The 22,943-nt window shown below is 41.4% G+C and overlaps 1 protein-coding gene across 1 annotated transcript in view; it reads right to left on the minus strand.

Annotated features, from left to right (window-relative positions):
• Positions 1-22,943, minus strand: part of ST6GAL2 (ST6 beta-galactoside alpha-2,6-sialyltransferase 2) — a 167,801-nt gene that overhangs the window by 27,369 nt on the left and 117,489 nt on the right. The window contains exons 4-5 of the mRNA XM_040425058.1: positions 5,893-5,990; positions 442-543 (exon numbers count right to left, since the gene is read on the minus strand). Coding sequence (XP_040280992.1) covers positions 442-543; positions 5,893-5,990 — 200 coding nt within the window. The remainder of the gene's footprint in view (positions 1-441; positions 544-5,892; positions 5,991-22,943) is intronic.

Consider the following 22,943-nt stretch of genomic DNA (forward strand, 5'->3'; position numbering starts at 1 on the left):
CTTACATTTTGGCTGGACATAAGCCATGAGTTTACCGGCTTTGTAAAAAAGACAAGTATAGACAGCTCACCCCAGCTAGTCAAAGACAAATGTATGCAGAGTGCGCTGACGTATCTCCCAGAAAAGTTCAGAGAGGGTATACAAATCTAGCAGGTAAGGCAGCACTCATGGTATTAACTAAAAAATCACTGCAGATAAAATAGGTAAATCAGTAACATTTACTGATACTTACACATACAATAATATTCAATAAAAAATGCAATGAACACTAGACACATAAAGAAAAATCTAACTACACAAGTTATGATAAAATGCTGCTGGGCCCTAGCAGCGGGACTCCATATAGCGCCCTATCAGCCTAGTCTGGACACCCCTCCACCTCAATAATCTCATCACAATATTTTTTTTTAGATTATTACTGGGGGAAAAAAATCATCTTACCATATGGAGGTCAGCATAATACGGCGAAGGATCCCATGCAACTAAAGTGACATCTCTGTACAAAGAACTGTCTGCAAAGTGGTGGCTTGGATTAGTAAGGATCTGCAATTAAACACATTGTTTCTTAAAACTACAAGAACTGCAGCATCAACAAAATAGAATAAAAGCTATTTTATAAATGGGATGTCCCTCACATGTAAACCTTCATCTTGAACCCAATCTTCACCAAAATATTTAAATTCTTTAGCAATGTTTAAGAATTGCACTACCCCTATCAATGCATGTAATCATCACAGTATCACAGCTCAGCCCCATTTACTTCTATGGGGATGAGCTGCCACTAGGCCGTATGACTAATGAACATGATGTCACTGGCCTAGGAAGAGCTGTGAGAAGGCCGTGGGGCTCCTGCGAGCGATGCTGGCTTCTCAAACAGCTGATCGGTGGGTGTGTCAGGAGTCAGACCCCCACCGATCAGATACTGAGGACCTATCCAGATGAAAGGTCATCAGTATTTAAATCTAGGAAAAACCCCTTTAAGATACACATGCAGACTTGGCCTAGCTGAGTGTGCATGTGTATGGGGGAGGGGGTCGAAAGGAATAGCTGTTGGCCATACTTATTGAGATGAGTCAACCCCAGGGTCAGGCCGATAGCCTTTATGTAAATGATGTACTCTCACTAGTATGGAATAATACTTTAGACAGTGAAAACAAAGACAGTGGATTATTGTAGCCTGTGTTACATAAAGGAAGAATAGGGAAATAACTGCCCTGAATATCAAGCTGATGAGGAGGAATACCATACATGCTCCAGACTGCAGTAACAACACTCCAGCACTACGTTCCATGTGAAAGAGCTGGTATCAAGGGTTGACCAAACAGGTTATCCCAGTGGGGTTTTAAACCATGCTGACGACATGGTTAAAACCATAGAGGATCTTTTATTAAAAGATAGAGAAAAGAAAAAATAACAATGGGATACGAACATTCCTACGTTTGTTAGAACACATAGGGGGAGATTTATCAAAACTGGGGTAAAGGAAAACTGGCTGAGTTGCCCATTGCAACCAATCCGATTCCAGCTTTCATTTTCCAAAGGAGCTCTGAAAAATTAAAGGTGGAAAGGTTGTTACTATGGGCAACTCAGCCAGTTTTCCTTTACATGAGTTTTGATAAATCGTCCCCATAGTGTACAATACTCCCAGGTGCGGCAGATTATTAGTAAATATTTGCCTATATTAATGCAAGATAAAGCACTGGCCCGTATTTTCCAAAATGGTTGTGCAGGCCACCAACTTTAGGCTCTATTATTATTTCTCCTAGCCTAGGTACTGCGCCTAAAAATCATGGTGTTTTTGGACACCAGTAACACCCGAGAGGTTTTGTTCACGCTGTTTATCAGATCAAATACATCCAAAGTGCAATAGATGGTAAATTCCATAAAATAACTGATTTCATCAATTGTAACACAAGTAATGTCATATATGAGGCTACTTTCACACTAGCGTTAATATTTTACGGTATTGAGAGCCATCATAGGGCCTCAATACCGGAAAAAAAACGCTTCCGTTTTGTCCCCATTCATTGTCAATGGGGAAAAAACGTAACTGAACAGAACGGAGTGCTCCAAAATGCATTCTGTTCCGTTCTCATACCGGAGAGCAAACCTCAGCAAGCTGCTGTTTGCTTTCCGTCCTGGGATGCGGAGCAAGACGTTTTCTCTGGCACAATCTGACACAATAGAAAACGGATCCGTCCCCCATTGACTGTCAATGGAGTTCATGATGGATCCGTCCTGGCTATGTTAAAGATAATACAACCGGATCCGTTCATAATGGGTGCAGATGGTTGTATTATCAGTAACGGAAGCGTTTTTGCTGAACCCTGAGCCGCTAATGTGAAAGTAGCCTAACATAACGTGCACTACCTGCACTTTGTCCATCAGTTTAAATGAGTATGAGAACATCTGAATGGAACAGGTAATATTAAAGTAATGAATCCTTCCAATGTGTCAAAGCATTTTAGACAAGCACACACTGGTGATATTTCTTTTCTCAATTTTTCAGATATAGAAAGGGTTAAAATGCCAATAAGAGGTAGAGATACAAAACAAGATTTGTCAAATAGGGGAGGGTATTGGATCTTTATATCATTTCCAAAGGTGTTAAATCATAGAACCGATCTCATCCTAAACTATTAGTATTTTTATGATTATTTATGCATCTTATTTTTTTATTTTTCACTTTCGTACACAGGTGTGTTCTTTTCCAATTTACTTGATGATCAAGGGGTGTGTGGTGATCAAGTGTATGCGTATATTCCTGACACTAGGACTGCTCACATCTCTTTTTTTGCTGTACGTTGAGCGGATACGTTTGTAAACAGAAAAAAACATATAGAAACATATGGCTTGACGTACCCACTGACTATAATTGGGCAAACGTAGTTCAAAAGTGCATACTTTTCATGCCATTTGTCACAGTTTATGTTTCTGTATGTGTTTTTTATTTTAATTTTTGCACGCTTTTCTGTCCTGCAAAAAAATGTATAGAGACATACTGTACGTATATGTTTTTACACATTGCAGTGTATGGAGACGGATGGAAACAAAAGACAATACGTTAAACGTATCCGTTTTTATCCGGATACTTCCAGCTTCCTTTGATACACTTCAAATCTTTATTTAAAAAAAGAAAGGTTTCAAAAAATCTTATACGTTTTTTGTTAAAAAAAAAATATGGGCAGATACGTACTGAAACGTATGCACATCCGTGGAACGTATACATAAAAAAAAAAAGGTAGATAACCACAAAGTTGTATATATCTGTATACATCCGCTTGACGTACAGCAAAAATGAGACGTGAACAGGCCGGACCCGGAGGGGTTGGTAATGCGTTATATTGGTGTAAGATTTCTGCTCATGGACGCAGTGTAATTATGTTTTAACAATATTGGAATAAAGGCCACATTTTATATTGACTTTGAGGGCTGGATCTACTCCTCATTATCTTCACATGTGGCAGATGGGGTTTGTAAAAATCTATGTACACAGGAATTTCTACAACTAGTCTGTCCCTTCCCTGAGTGCTGATCCTAGGTATTGGGACTACACGGAGGGTGCTATTGGTCTACATACAATGAACGCATGCATAGACTCGGATACACGCATATCCCTTGTGAATGGCTGAGATGTGTTTAGAAAGAAACCTAGCCTTTAGCACGTACAGTCAAAAGCTAGATTTGGCACAAAGAGAGATTACTCAGATTAAGATGAATGTAGACCAGGTAAATAAAATGTACTGCTGCTGTTATTAAAATAACAAACAGAAAGAACATTAATAGTACAAGACTTGACATTCATAAATCAGCGTATTCTTTAGCAAAAGTCCATTACAGCACAAGAACCTTATTTATAACATACACACTATTTACAGGATAGCTAGATGAGAAAATAGATAGATAGATAGATAAATAGCTGATAGCTAGATAAATATGAGATAGATAAATAGATCAATCGATAGATATATGTGCCATTTTGAAGTATAAAGCTAGCTGTCCATTACAGAATTACACACTTTGTGTTCCCTGCATTGGCCACTGGGTGTCACTGCAGTTTAAAGTTAGAATTAGTGTTGCGAGAATCGAACTTTGGATCATAGACCCAAAGTTGATTTGTTCTAACACTTCGTTTAATGAAGAATGGAGACCTGTCTCCGTACAGTATTAAAATGTATTGCCTCAGTTGAAGCAAAATTTGTTTCACCCAAACTCGTGAAAGACTTTGGTGAATGAATTCGATATTCAGTTCTACAAATAATTCAAATTACCAATCTGAAGTTAGGTTTGGGACCGAAGTAGCAGCCGGTCCCAAACCTGACTTGTGGATTCCGAATTTGAATTGTTTTTAAAGATGTAGAACTGAATATCGAATTCATTCCCCTGAAGTCTAATGCGAATTCGGGTGAAACTTATTTTGGCTCAATGGAGGCAATACAATTTAGCTGTATGGAGACGGGTCTCCGTACAGGATTAAAACAAAGTGTTAGAAAGAATCGACTTTGGATCTATGATCCAAACCTCGATTTACTCATCACTGGTTAGAATGTAGCTAAGGGATTAGCAACCTCCTGCACTCCAGCTGTTCTGAAACTACAACTCCCAGCAAGCTCCATTCACTTCTATGGGAGATACGAGAACAGTCAAGCAAGTGTGCATGCTGGGAGTTGTAGTTTCACAGCAGCTGGAGTGCCGAAGGTTGCTGACCCCTGCTCTACACTTTATTAGGGCAAGGTGTTTGTTTTTACTAAAGTATATTACAAAAAGGCTAAAAATTACTGTCCTTTCACAATACTAAAAATAAACTGAAAATACATCAACACTATTAAAGTGTAACTGTCATTCTTTTTTTATTTTTGTAATGGATAGGGGCAGTGGTACTGACCATTTTTGTAATATACTTTAATTACTGAAATTGTACATTTCTGATAGAAAAATACCTCTAAAGTGGCCCATTTTGAGCCTTTAGGGTACTTTCACACTAGCGTTTTTCTTTTCCGGCGCTGAGTTCCGTCCTAGGGGCTCAAATCCGGAAAAGAACTGATCAGTTTTATCCTAATGCATTCTGAATGGAGAGTAATCCGTTCAGGATGCATCAGGATGTCTTCAGTTCAGTCTTTTTGGCTGATCAGGCTTTTCAGAAAAACGTAGCATGTTGTATTTTTACCTCCGGCCAAAAATCCTGAACACTTTGACTGAACAACGGATCCGGTCTTTTTCCCATTGACTTGTATTAACGCCGGATCCGGCGCTGTGTGTTCAGCGCTGTGTGTTAAGTCAAACCGGATCCGGCTTTTGCATGTTAAACCCGAAAAATGTGAAAAAAAAGTTAAAGTCCATAAATGGCGGATCCGTTTTTTCCAATGAATTTTTTCATTGTGATCAAAATCCTGATCAGGATTCAAATGTAATCTGTTTTCACACGTTTTTCCGGATCCGGCGGGCAGTTCCGGTGTCGGAATTGAACGCCGGATTAAAACAACGCTAGTGTGAAAGTAGCCTAAGCAACGCTCCTCTGTCTTCTGTTTACATAACACAGTCAGTATTGAGTAAGTCTCCACTGTTATGTAAACAGAAAACAGAGGACCGTTGCTTAGGCTCAAAATGGGCCACTTTACAGCTATTTTTCTAATAGAAATGTACGATTTTAGTAATTAAAGTATATTACAAAAATGGTCACTGACCCCATCATTACAGAAATAAAAAAAACAATTAGACTATAAACAGTTAGACTATAAAATTAAAATACATCTTGCTTTTAAGGAATGAATTACACCCATGATTTTGGTACATATCTTAAACCACAGTAAACAGAATAACAACTGGCGATCACTAAATACAGTGTCAGCCTTAAACACCAGCAACAGTGCTTTGCGTGACGAAAAGTCTTACCTGAGAATTAATAATGCGCACGGTAGTTTTGTTTCCAACATCCTTTTCATAGTTGTGTGTTGGAGCAGAATTAAATCGTAAGACAGCATCATGGGCATCTGTACAATGTAAAAAGATGGCTGTATTAGTTCAATACATATAACAAGAACACAAATTGGAACAAGTTACCCATATCACTATACTGTTAGAGTGTACACCACAACTCCTAGAAAATGCTATGAAAATGGAAAATGAATAAAGAACATAAAACAGCAATGACCAGGTAACTGTGATATATTAAAACGGAGACATACAGTAAAACCTATGGGTTTGGATGTGTATGTGGGGGAAGGGGGGGGGGGTGTGCTACACATTTTTAGGGGAATTCACTAACCAATTTATGTCATTGTTAGCAACAAAAAAAAGCTAATTTTCAAGTGACCGCCTTGATAAATTGGATATATTAGTGCAGCAAGTGAACAGTCAGTTCTTGAAGCTGATGTGTGGAAAGAAAGAAACACACAGGCAAGTGTAAGGATCTGAGTGACTCTGACAAGAGCCAAATTGTGATGGCTGGATGAAGATCTCAAAAATGGAAGGTCCTGTAGGGTGAATGGACAGGTTAGCATCTACTGTATCAAAAGTGAAGGACAACCCATGCCTCTGGGACAGAGCACTTGTCACCAAAACACATTGATGTGCATGGGGGGCAAAGGTTATTCTGACGAGTCTAATCCTACAGATAAGCTATTGTAGTACAACTGCTGAAAGAATTAATGGTAACTAAGACAGAAAGGTGTCAGAATGGCAATGCATCACATTTTTTACACTTTAAGCCTTCCTGGCTTAGATATACATCATGGATAGGCTCCATGATGTATAGGTATGTCATGGTAACCATCTGGGCACAGGAGCTGTGCCTGCGCAAGCACTGCGGGATAATTCAGATCCTGGGCATTGAACCCCAGTCGCTAACAACCACGGCAGGCCATTAGACAGAAAGGGTTCCCTCTGTGACTATCTTAACCCCCCACCATAAACACGACTACAGTGTGCTGGTGGCTTGCTATGGTATGCCTATTAGTCTGTGCAACAGGAACAGCCTAAGGCTACTTTCACACTAGCGTTTTTGCTGGATCCGGCAGGGTTCAGCAAAAACGCTTACGTTTCTGATAATACAACCATCTGCATCCGTTATGAACGGATCCGGTTGTATTATCTTTAAAATAGCCAAGACGGATGAGTCATTAACTCCATTGAAAGTCAATGGAGGACGGATCCGTTTTCTATTGTGTCACATTGTGTCAGAGAAAACGGATCCCCGTTGACTTGAATTGTGGGTCATGACGGATCCATTTTGCTCACCATCCCAGGCTGCGGTTTGCTGTCCGGTATGAGAATGGAACGGAATGCATTTTGGAGCATGCCGTTCTGTTCAGTTACGTTTTCTCCCCATTGACAATGAATGGGGACAAAACGGAAGCTTTTTTTCTGGTATTGAGACCCTATAACGGATCTCAATACCGGAAAATATTAACGCTAGTGTGTGAAAGTAGCCTTATAGACAGCCTGTCAAGCAGGCAATAATGCTTTCAGATACTGAGTATACCAAAGCATTATAAAAGTGACAATTTGATTGCATTGTGAAGTCCTCTTAGCAGAACTAAAAAAACATCATTACCTAAGTTTTTACATAGTTTATAAAAAAAAATATAAAACCATGTATTTTTCTTTTAACAGGTTTTCAGCAGTCTGGAATAATAATTATAAAGAACTCAGAAAAACCCTTTAGGGGATTAAAATTATACTAATTATGTCTGTATTATGTATGTATACCCCTTGTCATATGTACAGCGCTATGGAATGAATGGCACTTTAATAATAAATAATAATAATTATATAAATGAATATTCTTTTCTGAGACAACCATTTTAAGTTCATGATATTTCGAAAAATTGCGGTATGACTACAGTTACTTTCATGTAGCTTTTATCAGAGAACCTATGATCAAAACTTGCCACCTCGATTTTATTTGACATCTTGTTTGCTTAAACTTCACTGGTCAATTGTGAACTTGTACACAACCACACGTCAAAGGATGTCCTCCATCATGGTGTTTCACGCTCCGCCTTTCACTCTAGTGGACAACACTTGCTTGGCATCATCTTCAGTGCAAAGACTAGTGAGAAGCCGTGGTTTATTTCTAGGAACATTTTATTCACGTGCACTATTTTAATAACTGACTCAATAGAACACATTCCAGTTGTCAGGGACAGATTCAGGTGACCATGTTTCAGAGCAGTTCTTTAATATGACCTCTCCAGTCAACCCACTGTCTTCCACTATCATCACAGGCCATATTCAAAGGACTAATATAAGAGGAGCATTAGACATCTCAGCAAGTTGTACATGAAATTTGACAGCAGCCTCATCAACAAATGCAAGGATATTTCAGGGTATGCCTGAGATCATCAGCGCTATTGGCAACAGTACCAGCTCTGGTCACTGATGAAGCCTTCATTGATCTCATGTCCCACTCCCTTGGGTTATCATGGCTTAATTTACACCCATGACAACCTAGCCCTGAGAGGTATAGGTTGTGTGGCTCCTCCTGTCCTGCATAATATAACATGTTCTGCCAATGGCGTTAGGAAGACTAATGGGGTAGGACTAAAACCAACACTACAGTACTTTATTCAGTTTGGTTAGATTACTTGTAGCATTACTTCTAGGCTGTTGTGTAGATCTGTAACTGGAAGGTGCCACTCTTACTTTTCCTCAGCATCTCCTCCTACTCGCATGCCTCCATTTAGCATCTAGAAATGTAATTCTGAACAATATAATTTTACCTAAAATATTGCTGACAAGAATAATCCGACAATAACAAGCACTGGCAAGGCACAGATGGATGAGGTCTGCTAACCCACTGCCACATCTGGCTCAAGTAATAAATACATGCAAAAGATTATCAAATCGAGGCACACTGATGAAAATAAGTGCAATGACTTTTCCTGCCATCTCTTTCTAGGGAAATCTTGCAGGTGATTGCCTTTATTTTGTATAGATGAGACATTCACTGCAACCTATACCCCAAATTCTCCTTTCCTACGATGGTCATAATTCTTTTTAGCTAAGGCTCCGTTTAACTGAAAAAAGGCAGAAGTCACAGTATAGTACTATCCGTAAAGAAAGTGCTAAATTTGTCATTTCGTAACACAATGTATGTGTATGAAAACTGTGGAGATGATGCCCACAGCAAACGGCCAGGACACTGAAGATACACCAGGAATTTTGTTGGGTGCAAGGGGCCAGTTGGTGCTGGACCTCCTCCACTATGGATCAGTGTACTGCTGTTTTGCCACCTCTATTTGGAGAGATATAGTAAAACAGCTTCTAGATGAACCAAGAACTAGTGATCATTAGATCTCAAGATATAAAGTACCGCTGGTAAGTTTCACTAGACAAGAAAGCTTGAGAAGCAACAAGTTGCAAATATGTGAGAAAATCCGTTATCTAAAATACAGGGTGGGCCATTTATATGGATACACCTTAATAAAATGGGAATGGTTGGTGATATTAACTTCCTGTTTGTGGCACATTAGTATATGTGAGGGGGGAAACTTTTCAAGATGGGTGGTGACCATGGCGGCCATTTTGAAGTCAGCCATTTTGAATCCAACTTTTGTTTTTTCAATAGGAAGAGGGTCATGTGACACATCAAACTTATTGGGAATTTCACAAGAAAAACAATGGTGATTTTAACGTAACTTTATTCTTTCATGAGTTATTTACAAGTTTCTGACCACTTATAAAATGTGTTCAATGTGCTGCCTATTGTGTTGGATTGTCAATGCAACCCTCTTCTCCCACTCTTCACACACTGATAGCAACACCGCAGGAGAAATGCTAGCACAGGCTTCCAGTATCCGTAGTTTCAGGTGCTGCACATCTCGTATCATCTGAAGGCAATCGTCTATGCTGTGAAGATACGAGATGTGCAGCACCTGAAACTACGGATACTGGAAGCCTGTGCTAGCATTTCTCCTGCGGTGTTGCTATCAGTGTGTGAAGAGTGGGAGAAGAGGGTTGCATTGACAATCCAACACAATGGGCAGCACATTGAACACATTTGATAAGTGGTCAGAAACTTGTAAATAACTCATGAAAGAAAAAAAGTTACGTTAAAATCAAGCACACCATTGTTTTTCTTGTGAAATTCCCAATAAGTTTGATGTGTCACATGACCCTCTTCTTATTGAAAAAACAAAAGTTGGATTCAAAATGGCCGACTTCAAAATGGCCGCCATGGTCACCACCCATCTTGAAAAGTTTCCCCCCTCACATATACTAATGTGCCACAAACAGGAAGTTAATATCACCAACCATTCCCATTTTATTAGGGTGTATCCATATAAATGGCCCACCCTGTAGTATAGTAGTAAGTTGGGAAAATGAATATATGAATAAATAAAATAAATAAATGAAAACGTAAAATAATAATTGAACATTCAGTGATTTATGACTTAAACAAGATACAACATTTTCATGAAAACAAGTTTTCTATAGCTACATGAAACACAGTTATGTAAAAAAGAAACCTCAAAAGTAAAAATGAGGGGGTGGCCGGCAGTAAAATCTAACTATAGGGCGTTCAGAGGTTGCAGTGGTACATGAGGCCTGAAGAACACTCTATCAAGTTATGCCAGTGGAATATCAGTGTGTTAGCTCTACACTGTCATCGCTATGGGGGAAATGTATCATTTGCAGTGTTTTTTAAGATTTTTTAAGAGAAAGTGTGATGTGGTTTTGCCAATGTCAGTAAAAGTATGACAGGAGGCTGCTTGGTGTGGAGAAGCGACTTTTTATGAGACTTTTGTAAAAGTCTAATACATAGTAAATGCACCATAAAAGAGATCTTAAAAAATACACCATCAAAAGTGGCTAAGTGTGGCACAGGCAGATAAATGTCAAGGGATTTTGCTCATAAAAAGACATGTGCCAAAACACACAACAATTTTCTGCCAGAAAATGAAAGAATGCTAAATGTCCCCTATGTGCATTATCTTGCTTCATTATGCTTATAAGCCATTTGCCATCCCTGTGTTTATTAAGCCTGTAGCATGGCATCACTTTCCACTATCTCTGTACTATGACATCACTGTGTGCATTATCCTTATATTATGATGCTGTCTTCATAATCTATATGCAGTGACAATGTGGTACATGGCAGTCTCTCGCCATTATCTATCAGGCCACTATTCTTTAATTATTTATTTTATTCAGTGGCATTACTCCTTTTCTCTTCTTCCCATTCTGTGACATCACTGTGTGCAATAACCCATTCCTATGACGTCACCGTTTTTACCATCCGTTTGATGTTTACTACAGCTGTCATAGCAATTTACTTATAGATAGATTTCTGTTGGTTATCGTAACTTGCCACCATCTTGAATTGGCTTTTGCCTTCTTACAAATAAAGACGGACTCCTACAGAATGTGTTAGAAAAGCACATGATGTAAATCATAGCGAAGGTATCCTTTTTACCGTGGACTGTAGTTATGAATTTATCCACTCCCTTCGGCTTCTCAACTGTGTCAAGTGAACGACACTCCGACTTTCCAACTGAAACAGAGTCTGCGGAAAGGAAGTCCGTTTCTCTATCCATTCCCATGATAGCCTCGATGTCCGTCTCATAGGAATGAACAGAGAAACTGTGTCAGTTGGAGAGTCAAAATGGCAGCCACGTGGCACAGCTGAGGATCAAGAGGGAGTGGATAACTTACAAATAGTGTCACTGGTAAAATGATTTACATCATGTACCTTTCTAGCAGGCCAGAGAATACATTTTTGTGGGAGTGCTTCTTTAAACAATCTTGCAGTGGCATGGATACACCTCCTGAGGCACTACTCTGCTCTGCCACAATTCCCAGAATTTCCTGTGGGGAGGGTGGCGCTCACAAGTGCAGCACTATTGAAATGAGGCTATGGAAGTCAGGCTACGCAGGCTGAACTCATCATTGTGTCATTCACAAAAAGTCGGTGTTACATAATGTTCCTGACCTCCAGTCTCTCCATGGGATGCTGCTCCGGAGAGCTGGTCGGACCCTGGGTCACATAACCAACCTATCAGTTCAGAGGTGAAAACTGGAAAAAAGAAAATGGAAAAACAAGCTTTTATACGCCCATAAACTATAATAGAGCTTCTTTAAGATCTTTACTTAAAAGATCTCGGGAACCCAAAGGAGGGCTTTGTGGCACATCGGAATACGGCTAGTCCATAGCTCTGCTGGGAGCATGTTCGAAAAGTAAAAGAAGCACTGTCACAACTGATACGCCTTCAGCATTCAGCAGCATTGTGTTCAGTATTTCTTGTAATTGTTAGTTCTTAAAATCACTTAAGTTAATGAAACTTGATTTTATGTTTCATTGCAAAGAATTAACTAAAGTAATTGTTTCCAGCGTAGACAATACCAAATTCATTTTATACTACACTTGTAATCTTACAACGCCAACCCGGCAAAGACTAAAATTACTAATGTGGAGTCAATAATATCCTTATGTTCCTGCTAATGAATGACTATTGTCATGTCTATAGAGAAGTACAGTAATGGGTAGTTTCCAGTGTTTTCTTCTGTCGGTGTTGACAATCCGAGATATGGGAATTATTGAGTCCATCCCCCTCAGTTTAATAGCGCTGCAATGAATGAGGCGAGGCAAGTGCATGAAGAATTGCACAGGGTATCTGCGGTGCGGAACCTTAACTTGTTCTGGGAAGTCTGGAAGTTGCCTATTAATGAAGGCAGCTCTAAACCATCACAGGCATTTAAAGGGGACTCATTTGTGTCAAGCAGAAGAGAAATAGGAAGGAAAGGGCTCGTCGGAGAAGCAGCAGTGATGGGATGATTACACGTTGCTCATCTTAAGGATTTTAGGTGTTCAAAAAAAAAAAAAAAGTATTCCAGACAATCAGAAGGGCAAAGAAATGACTGCTCTGACTGAGGTTTTATTCAGGGTGAACGACAGCGTCTTTAGATGTGCTAATACAAGAAAAGTAAATGCTGCCAAGCTTCACGACAGGCCCATAACACAGCTGTCACTCTCATACTGAATGCTGGATACATGCAAAGGAGGAGGCGCTCCTTCATGAGGCTCGGCAAGCCGGCTGATGCTTCCAGGATAGCAATTATAGGATTACTAAGCTTACTTACATCTTATTAAATATTTTTATACACTTCTGCAGTTTCCCTGAGACTTCAGCATCTATTTATAGTGTAAAAGCTATGAGAAGACTTGTGCGCTCTTCTAACAATTATATTTAGTGGAGTGCTCTATAAACCGTGAGAAGATACCTATTTCATAGTAAGCAATCAGTTTCAGAGATGGTAAAGGGGTTGTCTCAGTTCAGCAAATAGCCTTTATTATGTAGAGGAAGTTAATACAAGGTCCTTACCAATGTATTGTGATTGTCCATGTTGCTTCCTTTGCTGACTGGATTCATTTTTCCATCACATTATACACTGTTCATTTCCATGGTTACGACCACCCTGTAATCCATCAGCGGTGGTCGTGCCTACACACTGTAGGAAAAATCAACAGCCTATGCGCACTCCAAGACACCAGAGAGGCCAGCACTTTTTTCTATAATGTGCAAGCACGGCCACTACTGCCAGATTGCAGGGTGGTCGTAACTATGGAAACAAGCAGTGTATAATGGATGGAAAAATGAATCCAGCCAGCAAAGGAAGCAATATGGATAATAACAATACATTAGTAAGTGGCTTGGATTAACTTTCTCTACATAATAAGTGCCACTTCCTGAGACAACCCCTTTAAGGATGCCAGCAGTTTAACGAAATATACTGTAATTATTAAGTGATAGTTATGTCATCTGTAGTCATATAACATCTTGGGAACTTTAAACATAATGTAATGTACAGTAGCTTATACACCATTTTTATGTGTCTTGGCTGCGTATATGGTTATGGATGGCTTTGGGGCATTTTTTGTACTGAATTGCACAAATATTTGGCTACAAATAAACTGTGTAAATGTGTTTCATAATAAAAAAAAAAATATTATTTGTTTTCTGCAGCTTATATGTATCACAGTACATAGCAAGCTGCAGAAAGAATACTGATCTAAGCTCAGTTATGAACAAATCAAATTTGATCAAGCTTAACTTGATCAGAATTAAGCTTAGATAACCACTTGGGAGAGCCTGGAAATCAAACCATATAGAAAAGTCTGATTGGACATGTGATAACCCTTCATAGTTCCAACACCAAAAGTATCTTCAAAATGCTGCTCTCTCAGAAAAAAGATTGTTATGTAGAGAGTAAAACAGTCCCTCAAAAAGGGGCCACTTTTGTTAACAAGAAGAAAAGCAGCTTAACCCCTTAAAGACCCTGCCATATTTCACCTTAAAGGGGTTGTCCAAGTTCAGAGCTGAACCCGGACATATCCCCATTTTCACCCAGGCAGCCCCCCTGACAAGAGCATCGGAGCAGTTCATTTTTAGGAGATCCGGTGACGTACCGGGCTCTCAATGGGGCTTCCAGGAAGCCCGTCCATCAGAGCCGGTGATGTCACCGAACACACTGCCAGGTGGAAGGTTCCGCCCGGCAGTGTGTTATGACATACAAAAGAGCCCGTGCCCTGCGCGATCTAGCGCAGGGCAAGGGAGCGCATCGGGGCATGAGATGCTCCAATGCTAGCCTCAGGGGGACTGCCTGGGTGAAAATAAGGGTATGTCCGGGTTCAGCTCTGAAAGCGGACAACCCCTTTAAGGACCAGGCCATTTTTTGCAAATCTGACATTTTATGTGGTAATAACTTTAAAATACTTTAACTTATCCAGGCCATTCTGAGATTGTTTTCTCATCACATATTGTACTTATGACAGTGGTAAAATTGAGTCAAAAAATTTCATTTATCAAAAAATATAAAATTTACCAAAAATGTTGAAAAATTTGCTAATTTCATTTTCTCTACTTTTATAATAGATAGTAATACCTCCAAAAATAGTTATTACTTTACATTCCCCATATGTCTACTTCATGTTTGGATTATTTTGTGAATGCCATTTTATTTTTTGGGGACGTTAGAAAGCTTGGAAGTTTAGAAGCAAATCTTGAAATTTTTCTGATTTCCAAAGCCCACTTTTTAAGGACCAGTTCAGGTCTGAAGTCACTTTGTGAGGCTTATATAATAGACCCCATTTTAGAAACTACACCCCTCAAGGTATTCAAAACTAATTTTACAAACTTTGTTAACCCTTTAGGTGTTGCACAATAATTAATGGAAAATGGAGATGAAATTTCAGAATTTCACTTTTATTGTGGTAGTATTTAAGGCCGTACATTGGATTAATTTAGTTGAATTTATTTAAGAAACAGCAGGCATTGCTACAGAATGCAAGTCGGGAAGCTGAAGCTTCTGTTGGTTTCTGCTTCTATCAGTTCTGTGGCTTGAGCAATGGAATGGTTACGTTTAGATATAAATCTAATAAGTAGCTAAATTAGAAGGATTTCACTTGTTAGCTAGACCCTTGTGCAGTCGAGGAAGATTTATAATGAGTGGAAAAACTTCTATGAGCAAGGCCAAACAGGGGCGGCCCGGATAACGATGGCGCTGTGCGGCCGCTACTCTTTTAAAATTAAATGTTAAAGAGAACCTGTAACTTCCCCTAACATATCTACTTGCATCCCTTTTGTAGTAACACTTCTGGAGCATCTGTTGTTAGGGCTCTGTCTTGTTCCATTCCTTTATTATTCCTGATAAAAAGTTATGAATGAATTGCCAGCAGTCTCCAATAAAGGTCCAGATGGGTGTTACCAGTTGAGGGTGTGTCTCTGTGCAGTTTGCCAATGGCAGCACTGATTGATAATGGGAGACTGTGCAGGGACACAGCCCCAACTGGTAACACCCATCTGAACCTTAATTGCAAACTGTTAGCAATTCATTTACGACAAGTACACGGAACAATAAACGAATGGCCCAACAAAGAGCTGTTTTCTGGCATCTACTAAGCATCAGCTTGTCAGCAGGATCAACCCTATCAAACCAAGCATACTGCCTGATATCATTGATCCTGCTACTTAAAATTAGGGATCGACCGATTATCGGTTTGGCCGATATTATCGGCCGATATTGAGGATTTTGAACGTTATCGGCATCTATTTTGCCGATATACCGATAACGTATGGGGAACACAGAACGCGCTGCTCTCAGCGCGTTCTGTGTTCCCTCCGCAGCACAGGGGAGAAGGAAGCAGTGTCTCCTCCCCCTGTGCTGCTGCTGCTGCCGCTGCCGCCAATGACAGAAGAGAAGACAAGAGGAGGGGAGGGGCTGTGGCCGCTGTGCCACCAATGAAGATAAGCCTTTCATTCATTCATATACAGGAGGCGGGAGCTGGCTGCAGAATCCCATAGCCGGCTCCCGACCTCTATGAGCGATAGCTGCGATCCGCGGTAGTTAACTCCTCAGGTGCCACGGATCGCAGCTACCGCTCATAGAGGTCGGGAGCCGGCTATGGGATTCTGCAGCCAGCTCCCGCCTCCTGTATATGAATGAGAGACTTATCTTCATTGGTGGCGCAGTGCGCCGCCCCCCCCCCCCCCCCCTAAGCCCCCCAGTATTAATCATTGGTGGCGCAGTGCGCCCCCACCCCAATCCCGGCCAATAGTAAAAACATTGGTGGCGCAGTGCCCCCCCCCCCCCCCCACCCAGTATTACTCATATTACTCATTGGTGGCAGTGGCCACAGGGTCCCCTCTCCCCTGCTCCTCCGATCGGAGCCCCAGCTGTGTAAGCCTGGGGCTCCGATCGGTTACCATGGCAGCCAGGACGCTATTGAAGCCCTGGCTGCCATGGTAAGCTCCATTCTGCTGTGTGCACAAAGCACAGAGCAGCAGGGACAGTGTGAGATCCTATTCACCCTGATAGAGATCTATCAGGGGGAATAGGACAAGGGTTCTAGTCCCTAAGGGGGCTAAAAGTTAGTAAAAAAAAAAAACACAAAAATATTAAGTATAAATGAAAAAGACTTATAAAAAAAAAATACACATTAACAATAAACAAAAAAATACACATTAACAATGAACATATAAATTTTCAGCAGATTTGTGTAGGAATTTTTTTTTTTTCTCAAAAATGAAAATTCCCAGAATATCGGTATAAATTATCGGCTATCGGCCTGAAAGTTCACAAATTATCGGTATCGGCCCTAAAAAATCAATATCGGTCGATCCCTACTTAAAATGATGCAAGTATTTTAAAAATCAGTTGCCAAAATTTGCATATGGAATAAAAGTAGTTTTCTCGGGTACTCCACAACCGATTTTCACAAGACAGGTATTGTTTTAATGAGCAGGATCAACCTGTCGGGCAGTATGTCTGATTTAATAGGGTTGACCCTGCTAACAGGTGCTCTTTGACATTTCATAGCTGCCTCGTTTAGCCTCACCTTAAATATCTTCCCTGATTTTAGCTTGTTCCTCCTCATCTGTAGCTATGTTTAGAGACGAGTACATTTTCCAGCTTTGCCAGTTAGGAAGCATTTAATCATTTTCTTCCCTTGTACTCTGTAGACTGGCAAATCTGTTAATCAAGAAATTGGTAGCCGTTATTGTGGAAGTATCCGTGAATCCTAACTTTATGGAGCAATATATGGTGCCTAATCAAATCAAATGGCCAGTTCTTTTGCTCTATGCCGAGTCCAGTTACTGTCTATTACCTTTATATGCTGTATATGAGAAAATAGAAAGAGGTACATTCTGGGCAAAACTAATGCATTGGCGCACATACGCTATTGACAAAATTTGAAATAAAATAAACTAAACTTTTAGACGGCAGTCTATACATGCACCAGATTTATCATCCAATCTGAGACAATGGGGGACATTTACTAAGCACGCTGCGCCAGAATTATGGCGTAAAATGCACCAAAAAGAATAGCATTTTGAGTTGCGTCTAATATATCAACTGTTTTCTCCTGAATTTTCACCATAAAGAATGCATCACACCAGAAATGAGTTATAAATGTAAAAGGGGGCGGGGCTATCAAATTGGCGCATATTACGCCTTCATTTATCTTCCTCCTAGGGTACTTTCACACTTGCGTTATTTTTTCCGGCACTGAGTTCCATCCTAGGGGCTGTATACCGGAAAAGAACTGATCAGGTATATCCCCATGCATTCTGAATGGAGAGCAATCCGTTCAGGATGCATCAGGATGTCTTCACTTCAGTCTTTTTGACTGTTCAGGACGGAGATAATACTGCAGCATGCTTCGGTTTTATCTCCGTCCACAATTCCGGAACACTTGCCACAATGTCGGATCCGGCATTTTTTCCCATTGACATGCATTAATGCCGGATCCGGCATTGCGGTCTGCGCATGCTCAGACAGCAAAAAATGTGGGGGAAAAATGCCGGATCCGTTTTTCCGGATGACACCTGAGAGACGGATCCGGCATTTCAATGCATTTGTCATACGGATCAGGATCCTGATCCATCTGACAAATGCCATCAGTTTGCATACGTTTTGACGGATCCAAAATCCTCTGCCGCAAGTGTGAAAGTTCCCTTATCAGCAGAAATAACTCAAATTGTTGCAGACAATTAAGCCAGCTTATGTGGTGGTGGTTTGTGTAAAAAGTCGCATTTAAGGCAGAAAGGCGCATTTATGAAAAGAAAAAACAACTCGTGGTGGGAACAAGTGATAGGTAAGTATTAAATCAGGATGATATCAATGAGCTAAACAGCAGGGTTTTGTCAGTAAATTGTCAATCAGCAAAAACAAAACAATGACAAAAACGTCCCGAGTCTGAGACAAAAGCCGCAATTTACCACAGGAAAGGTCGCAAATATGCTTCAAAAAATGTGTGGTCTGGGCAGGGGTGGCTGAAATGGTGCATTTTAGTACTTTTTAGGAGTTAAAATGCCGCAAATCAAGTGAAATAGGCGGATAATCAAGTTTATATTTTAAAAAGTCACATTTTACAAGTGGCGTGCACCTTTTAACATATGAGGTAAATTTGATTTGTAACATTTGTATTTTATGCCATTATTGATAAATGTCCCCTAAAGTTCTCATTCTGGCACATTTAAAGACTCTGGGGGTCATTTATCAAACTGGTGTAAAGTAGAACTGGCTTAGTTGACCATAGCAACCAATCAGATTCCACCTTTCATTTTGAACAGCTCCTTTGGAATATGAAAGGTGGAATCTAATTGGTTGCTATGGGCAACTAAGCCAGTTCTACTTTACACCAGTTTGATAAATGACCCCCTCTCTGAGTACATGCCTACCCTGCCTAACTCATTGCAACCCTGGACTACTGTGTTGTGCCTAGTTCAGGGCCTGAGTGGGTGGAGCATGACACAAGGCTTCCCTCATTAGTGTTCTTTGGATCCCTGTGTCATGCCCTGCTCTAAACACAACACCGTGTCTACAGTTTGTCCAGAGCACTCTTTTTAAAAGATTACATTTTATATGGCATGATAAATGGAGAATGATTTCCATTTACTGTGTACAATGTCAGAATTTCTTCTACTATGGCCTCATGCACACGGCCGTTGTTTGGGTCCCATTCACTTCAATGGGGCCGCAAAAGATGCGGACAGCACTCCGTTTGCTGTTCGCATCCGTGGCTCTGTTCCAAAAAAATATAACATGTCCTTTCCTTGTCCACGCTTTGCGGACAAGAATAGGCATTTATATTGCCGCCACCCGTTCCGTTCCCCAAATTGCGGAAGGCAACACGGCGGCTTCCGTTTTTTGCGTATCCGCGGATTGCGGACCGCAAAAAAACGGAACGGTCGTGTGCATGAGGCCTATAGCAAATAAATTGCCTTTCATGTATTTCTGTGTCACAGAACTTACACTGCTTAGTCATTGAACTTCTTTATATTAAGGAACACGCAAATACTTTTATCAAGTAAAAATTTATCAAATTTATACATTAACCCCAATATGTCTTCACATGTAAAGCTCTCTTCACATCAATTCTGGTCTCCGTTCAGCTATTTGATGGTTAGAATAGCAAACGCAGCAATGATATTACCTGATATAATGATAGTGGGCACAGAAGTGTATACTGAATGCCCACCATGGTGGCATTGAGCATAATGGGAGTAGTAGTTTGGTTTAATTTCCATTTTCTCCCCCTTTTTTCCCACCTTTTCTGTATATTAATGTGTGTTCTTTTTCAGTGTTCTGAGGTAAATCTGACTAATGATTCTGATTGGTACCTGGTTGCCTACCTGTTGCTGAGGTACCTGTTTTCTGCCAGTTGCTGATTGGAGAAAAATGTTCTAGGGCAGGAAATTTAAGTATTTAAGGAGGGTCGCATCAGGTCCGGAGCTTGTCCACCGCGGAGCCTGGAAGAAGAGGACGTCGTCCCGCCCGCCCTCCCCCTTTATAAAAATTTTTTTAAAGTCGTGGTCCGGTATTAGAGGGGGGTTAGTCACCCAGCTTTGCTGGGGGGACAATTGTGGACTTAATGAATATTTAATGAGTATTTATTGATTGGTTATTTAATTATTGATGGTTATTATTATCAGCAGTATTATATTTATGTAACCCTTAACCACCTCCGGACCGCTGTACGCACAGACGCGTCCTGGAGGTGGTTGATTCATTCCTCCTGGACGCGCCGGCGCGTCATCTCGCGAGACGCGAGATTTCCTGTGAACGCGCGCACACAGGCGCGCGCGCTCACAGGAACGGAAGGTAAGAGAGTTGATCTCCAGCCTGCCAGCGGCGATCGTTCGCTGGCAGGCTGGAGATGTGTTTTTTTTTAACCCTAACAGGTATATTAGACGCTGTTTTGATAACAGCGTCTAATATACCTGCTACCTGGTCCTCTGGTGGTCCCCTTTGTTTGGATCGACCACCAGAGGACACAGGTAGCTCAGTAAAGTCCCACCAAGCACCACTACACTACACTACACCCCCCCCCCGTCACTTATTAACCCCTTATTAGCCCCTGATCACCCCATATAGACTCCCTGATCACCCCCCTGTCATTGATTACCCCCCTGTCATTGATCAACCCCCTGTAAAGCTCCATTCAGACGTCCGCATGATTTTTACGGATCCACTGATAGATGGATCGGATCCGCAAAACGCATCCGGACGTCTGAATGAAGCCTTACAGGGGCGTGATCAATGACTGTGGTTATCACCCCATATAGACTCCCTGATCACCCCCCTGTCATTGATTACACCCCTGTCATTGATTACCCCCCTGTAAAGCTCCATTCAGACGTCCGCATGATTTTTACGGATCCACTGATAGATGGATCCGATCCGCAAAACGCATCCGGACGTCTGAATGAAGCTTTACAGGGGCATGATCAATGACTGTGGTGATCACCCCATATAGACTCCCTGATCACCCCCCTGTAAAGCTCCATTCAGATGTCCGCATGATTTTTACGGATGCACTGATAGATGGATCCGATCCGCAAAACGCATCCGGACGTCTGAATGAAGCTTTACAGGGGCATGATCAATGACTGTGGTGATCACCCCATATAGACTCCCTGATCACCCCCCTGTAAAGCTCCATTCAGATGTCCGCATGATTTTTACGGATGCACTGATAGATGGATCCGATCCGCAAAACGCATCCGGACGTCTGAATGAAGCTTTACAGGGGCATGATCAATGACTGTGGTGATCACCCCATATAGACTCCCTGATCACCCCCCTGTAAAGCTCCATTCAGATGTCCGCATGATTTTTACGGATGCACTGATAGATGGATCCGATCCGCAAAACGCATCCGGACGTCTGAATGAAGCCTTACAGGGGCATGATCAATGACTGTGGTGATCACCCCATATAGACTCCCTGATCACCCCCCTGTAAAGCTCCATTCAGATGTCCGCATGATTTTTATGGATGCACTGATAGATGGATCCGATCCGCAAAACGCATCCGGACGTCTGAATGAAGCCTTACAGGGGCGTGATCAATGACTGTGGTTATCACCCCATATAGACTCCCTGATCACCCCCCTGTCATTGATTACACCCCTGTCATTGATCACCCCCCTGTAAAGCTCCATTCAGATGTCCGCATGATTTTTACGGATGCACTGATAGATGGATCGGATCCGCAAAACGCATCCGGACGTCTGAATGAAGCCTTACAGGGGCATGATCAATGACTGTGGTTATCACCCCATATAGACTCCCTGATCACCCCCCTGTCATTGATTACACCCCTGTCATTGATCACCCCCCTGTAAAGCTCCATTCAGACGTCCGCATGATTTTTACGGATCCACTGATAGATGGATCGGATCCGCAAAACGCATCCGGACGTCTGAATGAAGCCTTACAGGGGCATGATCAATGACTGTGGTGATCACCCCATATAGACTCCCTGATCACCCCCCTGTCATTGATTACCCCCCTGTAAAGCTCCATTCAGATGTCCGCATGATTTTTACGGATGCACTGATAGATGGATCGGATCCGCAAAACGCATACGGACGTCTGAATGAAGCCTTACAGGGGCGTGATCAATGACTGTGGTTATCACCCCATATAGACTCCCTGATCACCCCCCTGTCATTGATTACACCCCTGTCATTGATCACCCCCCTGTAAAGCTCCATTCAGATGTCCGCATGATTTTTACGGATGCACTGATAGATGGATCGGATCCGCAAAACGCATCCGGACGTCTGAATGAAGCCTTACAGGGGCATGATCAATGACTGTGGTGATCACCCCATATAGACTCCCTGATCACCCCCCTGTCATTGATTACCCCCCTGTCATTGATTACCCCCCTGTAAAGCTCCATTCAGACGTCCGCATGATTTTTACGGATCCACTGATAGATGGATCGGATCCGCAAAACGCATCCGGACGTCTGAATGAAGCCTTACAGGGGCATGATCAATGACTGTGGTGATCACCCCATATAGACTCCCTGATCACCCCATATAGACTCCCTGATCACCCCCCTGTCATTGATTACCCCCCTGTAAAGCTCCATTCAGATGTCCGCATGATTTTTACGGATGCACTGATAGATGGATCGGATCCGCAAAA

The sequence above is a fragment of the Bufo bufo genome, chromosome 3, assembly GCF_905171765.1.
Source record: "Bufo bufo chromosome 3, aBufBuf1.1, whole genome shotgun sequence".
Taxonomy (NCBI): domain Eukaryota; kingdom Metazoa; phylum Chordata; class Amphibia; order Anura; family Bufonidae; genus Bufo; species Bufo bufo.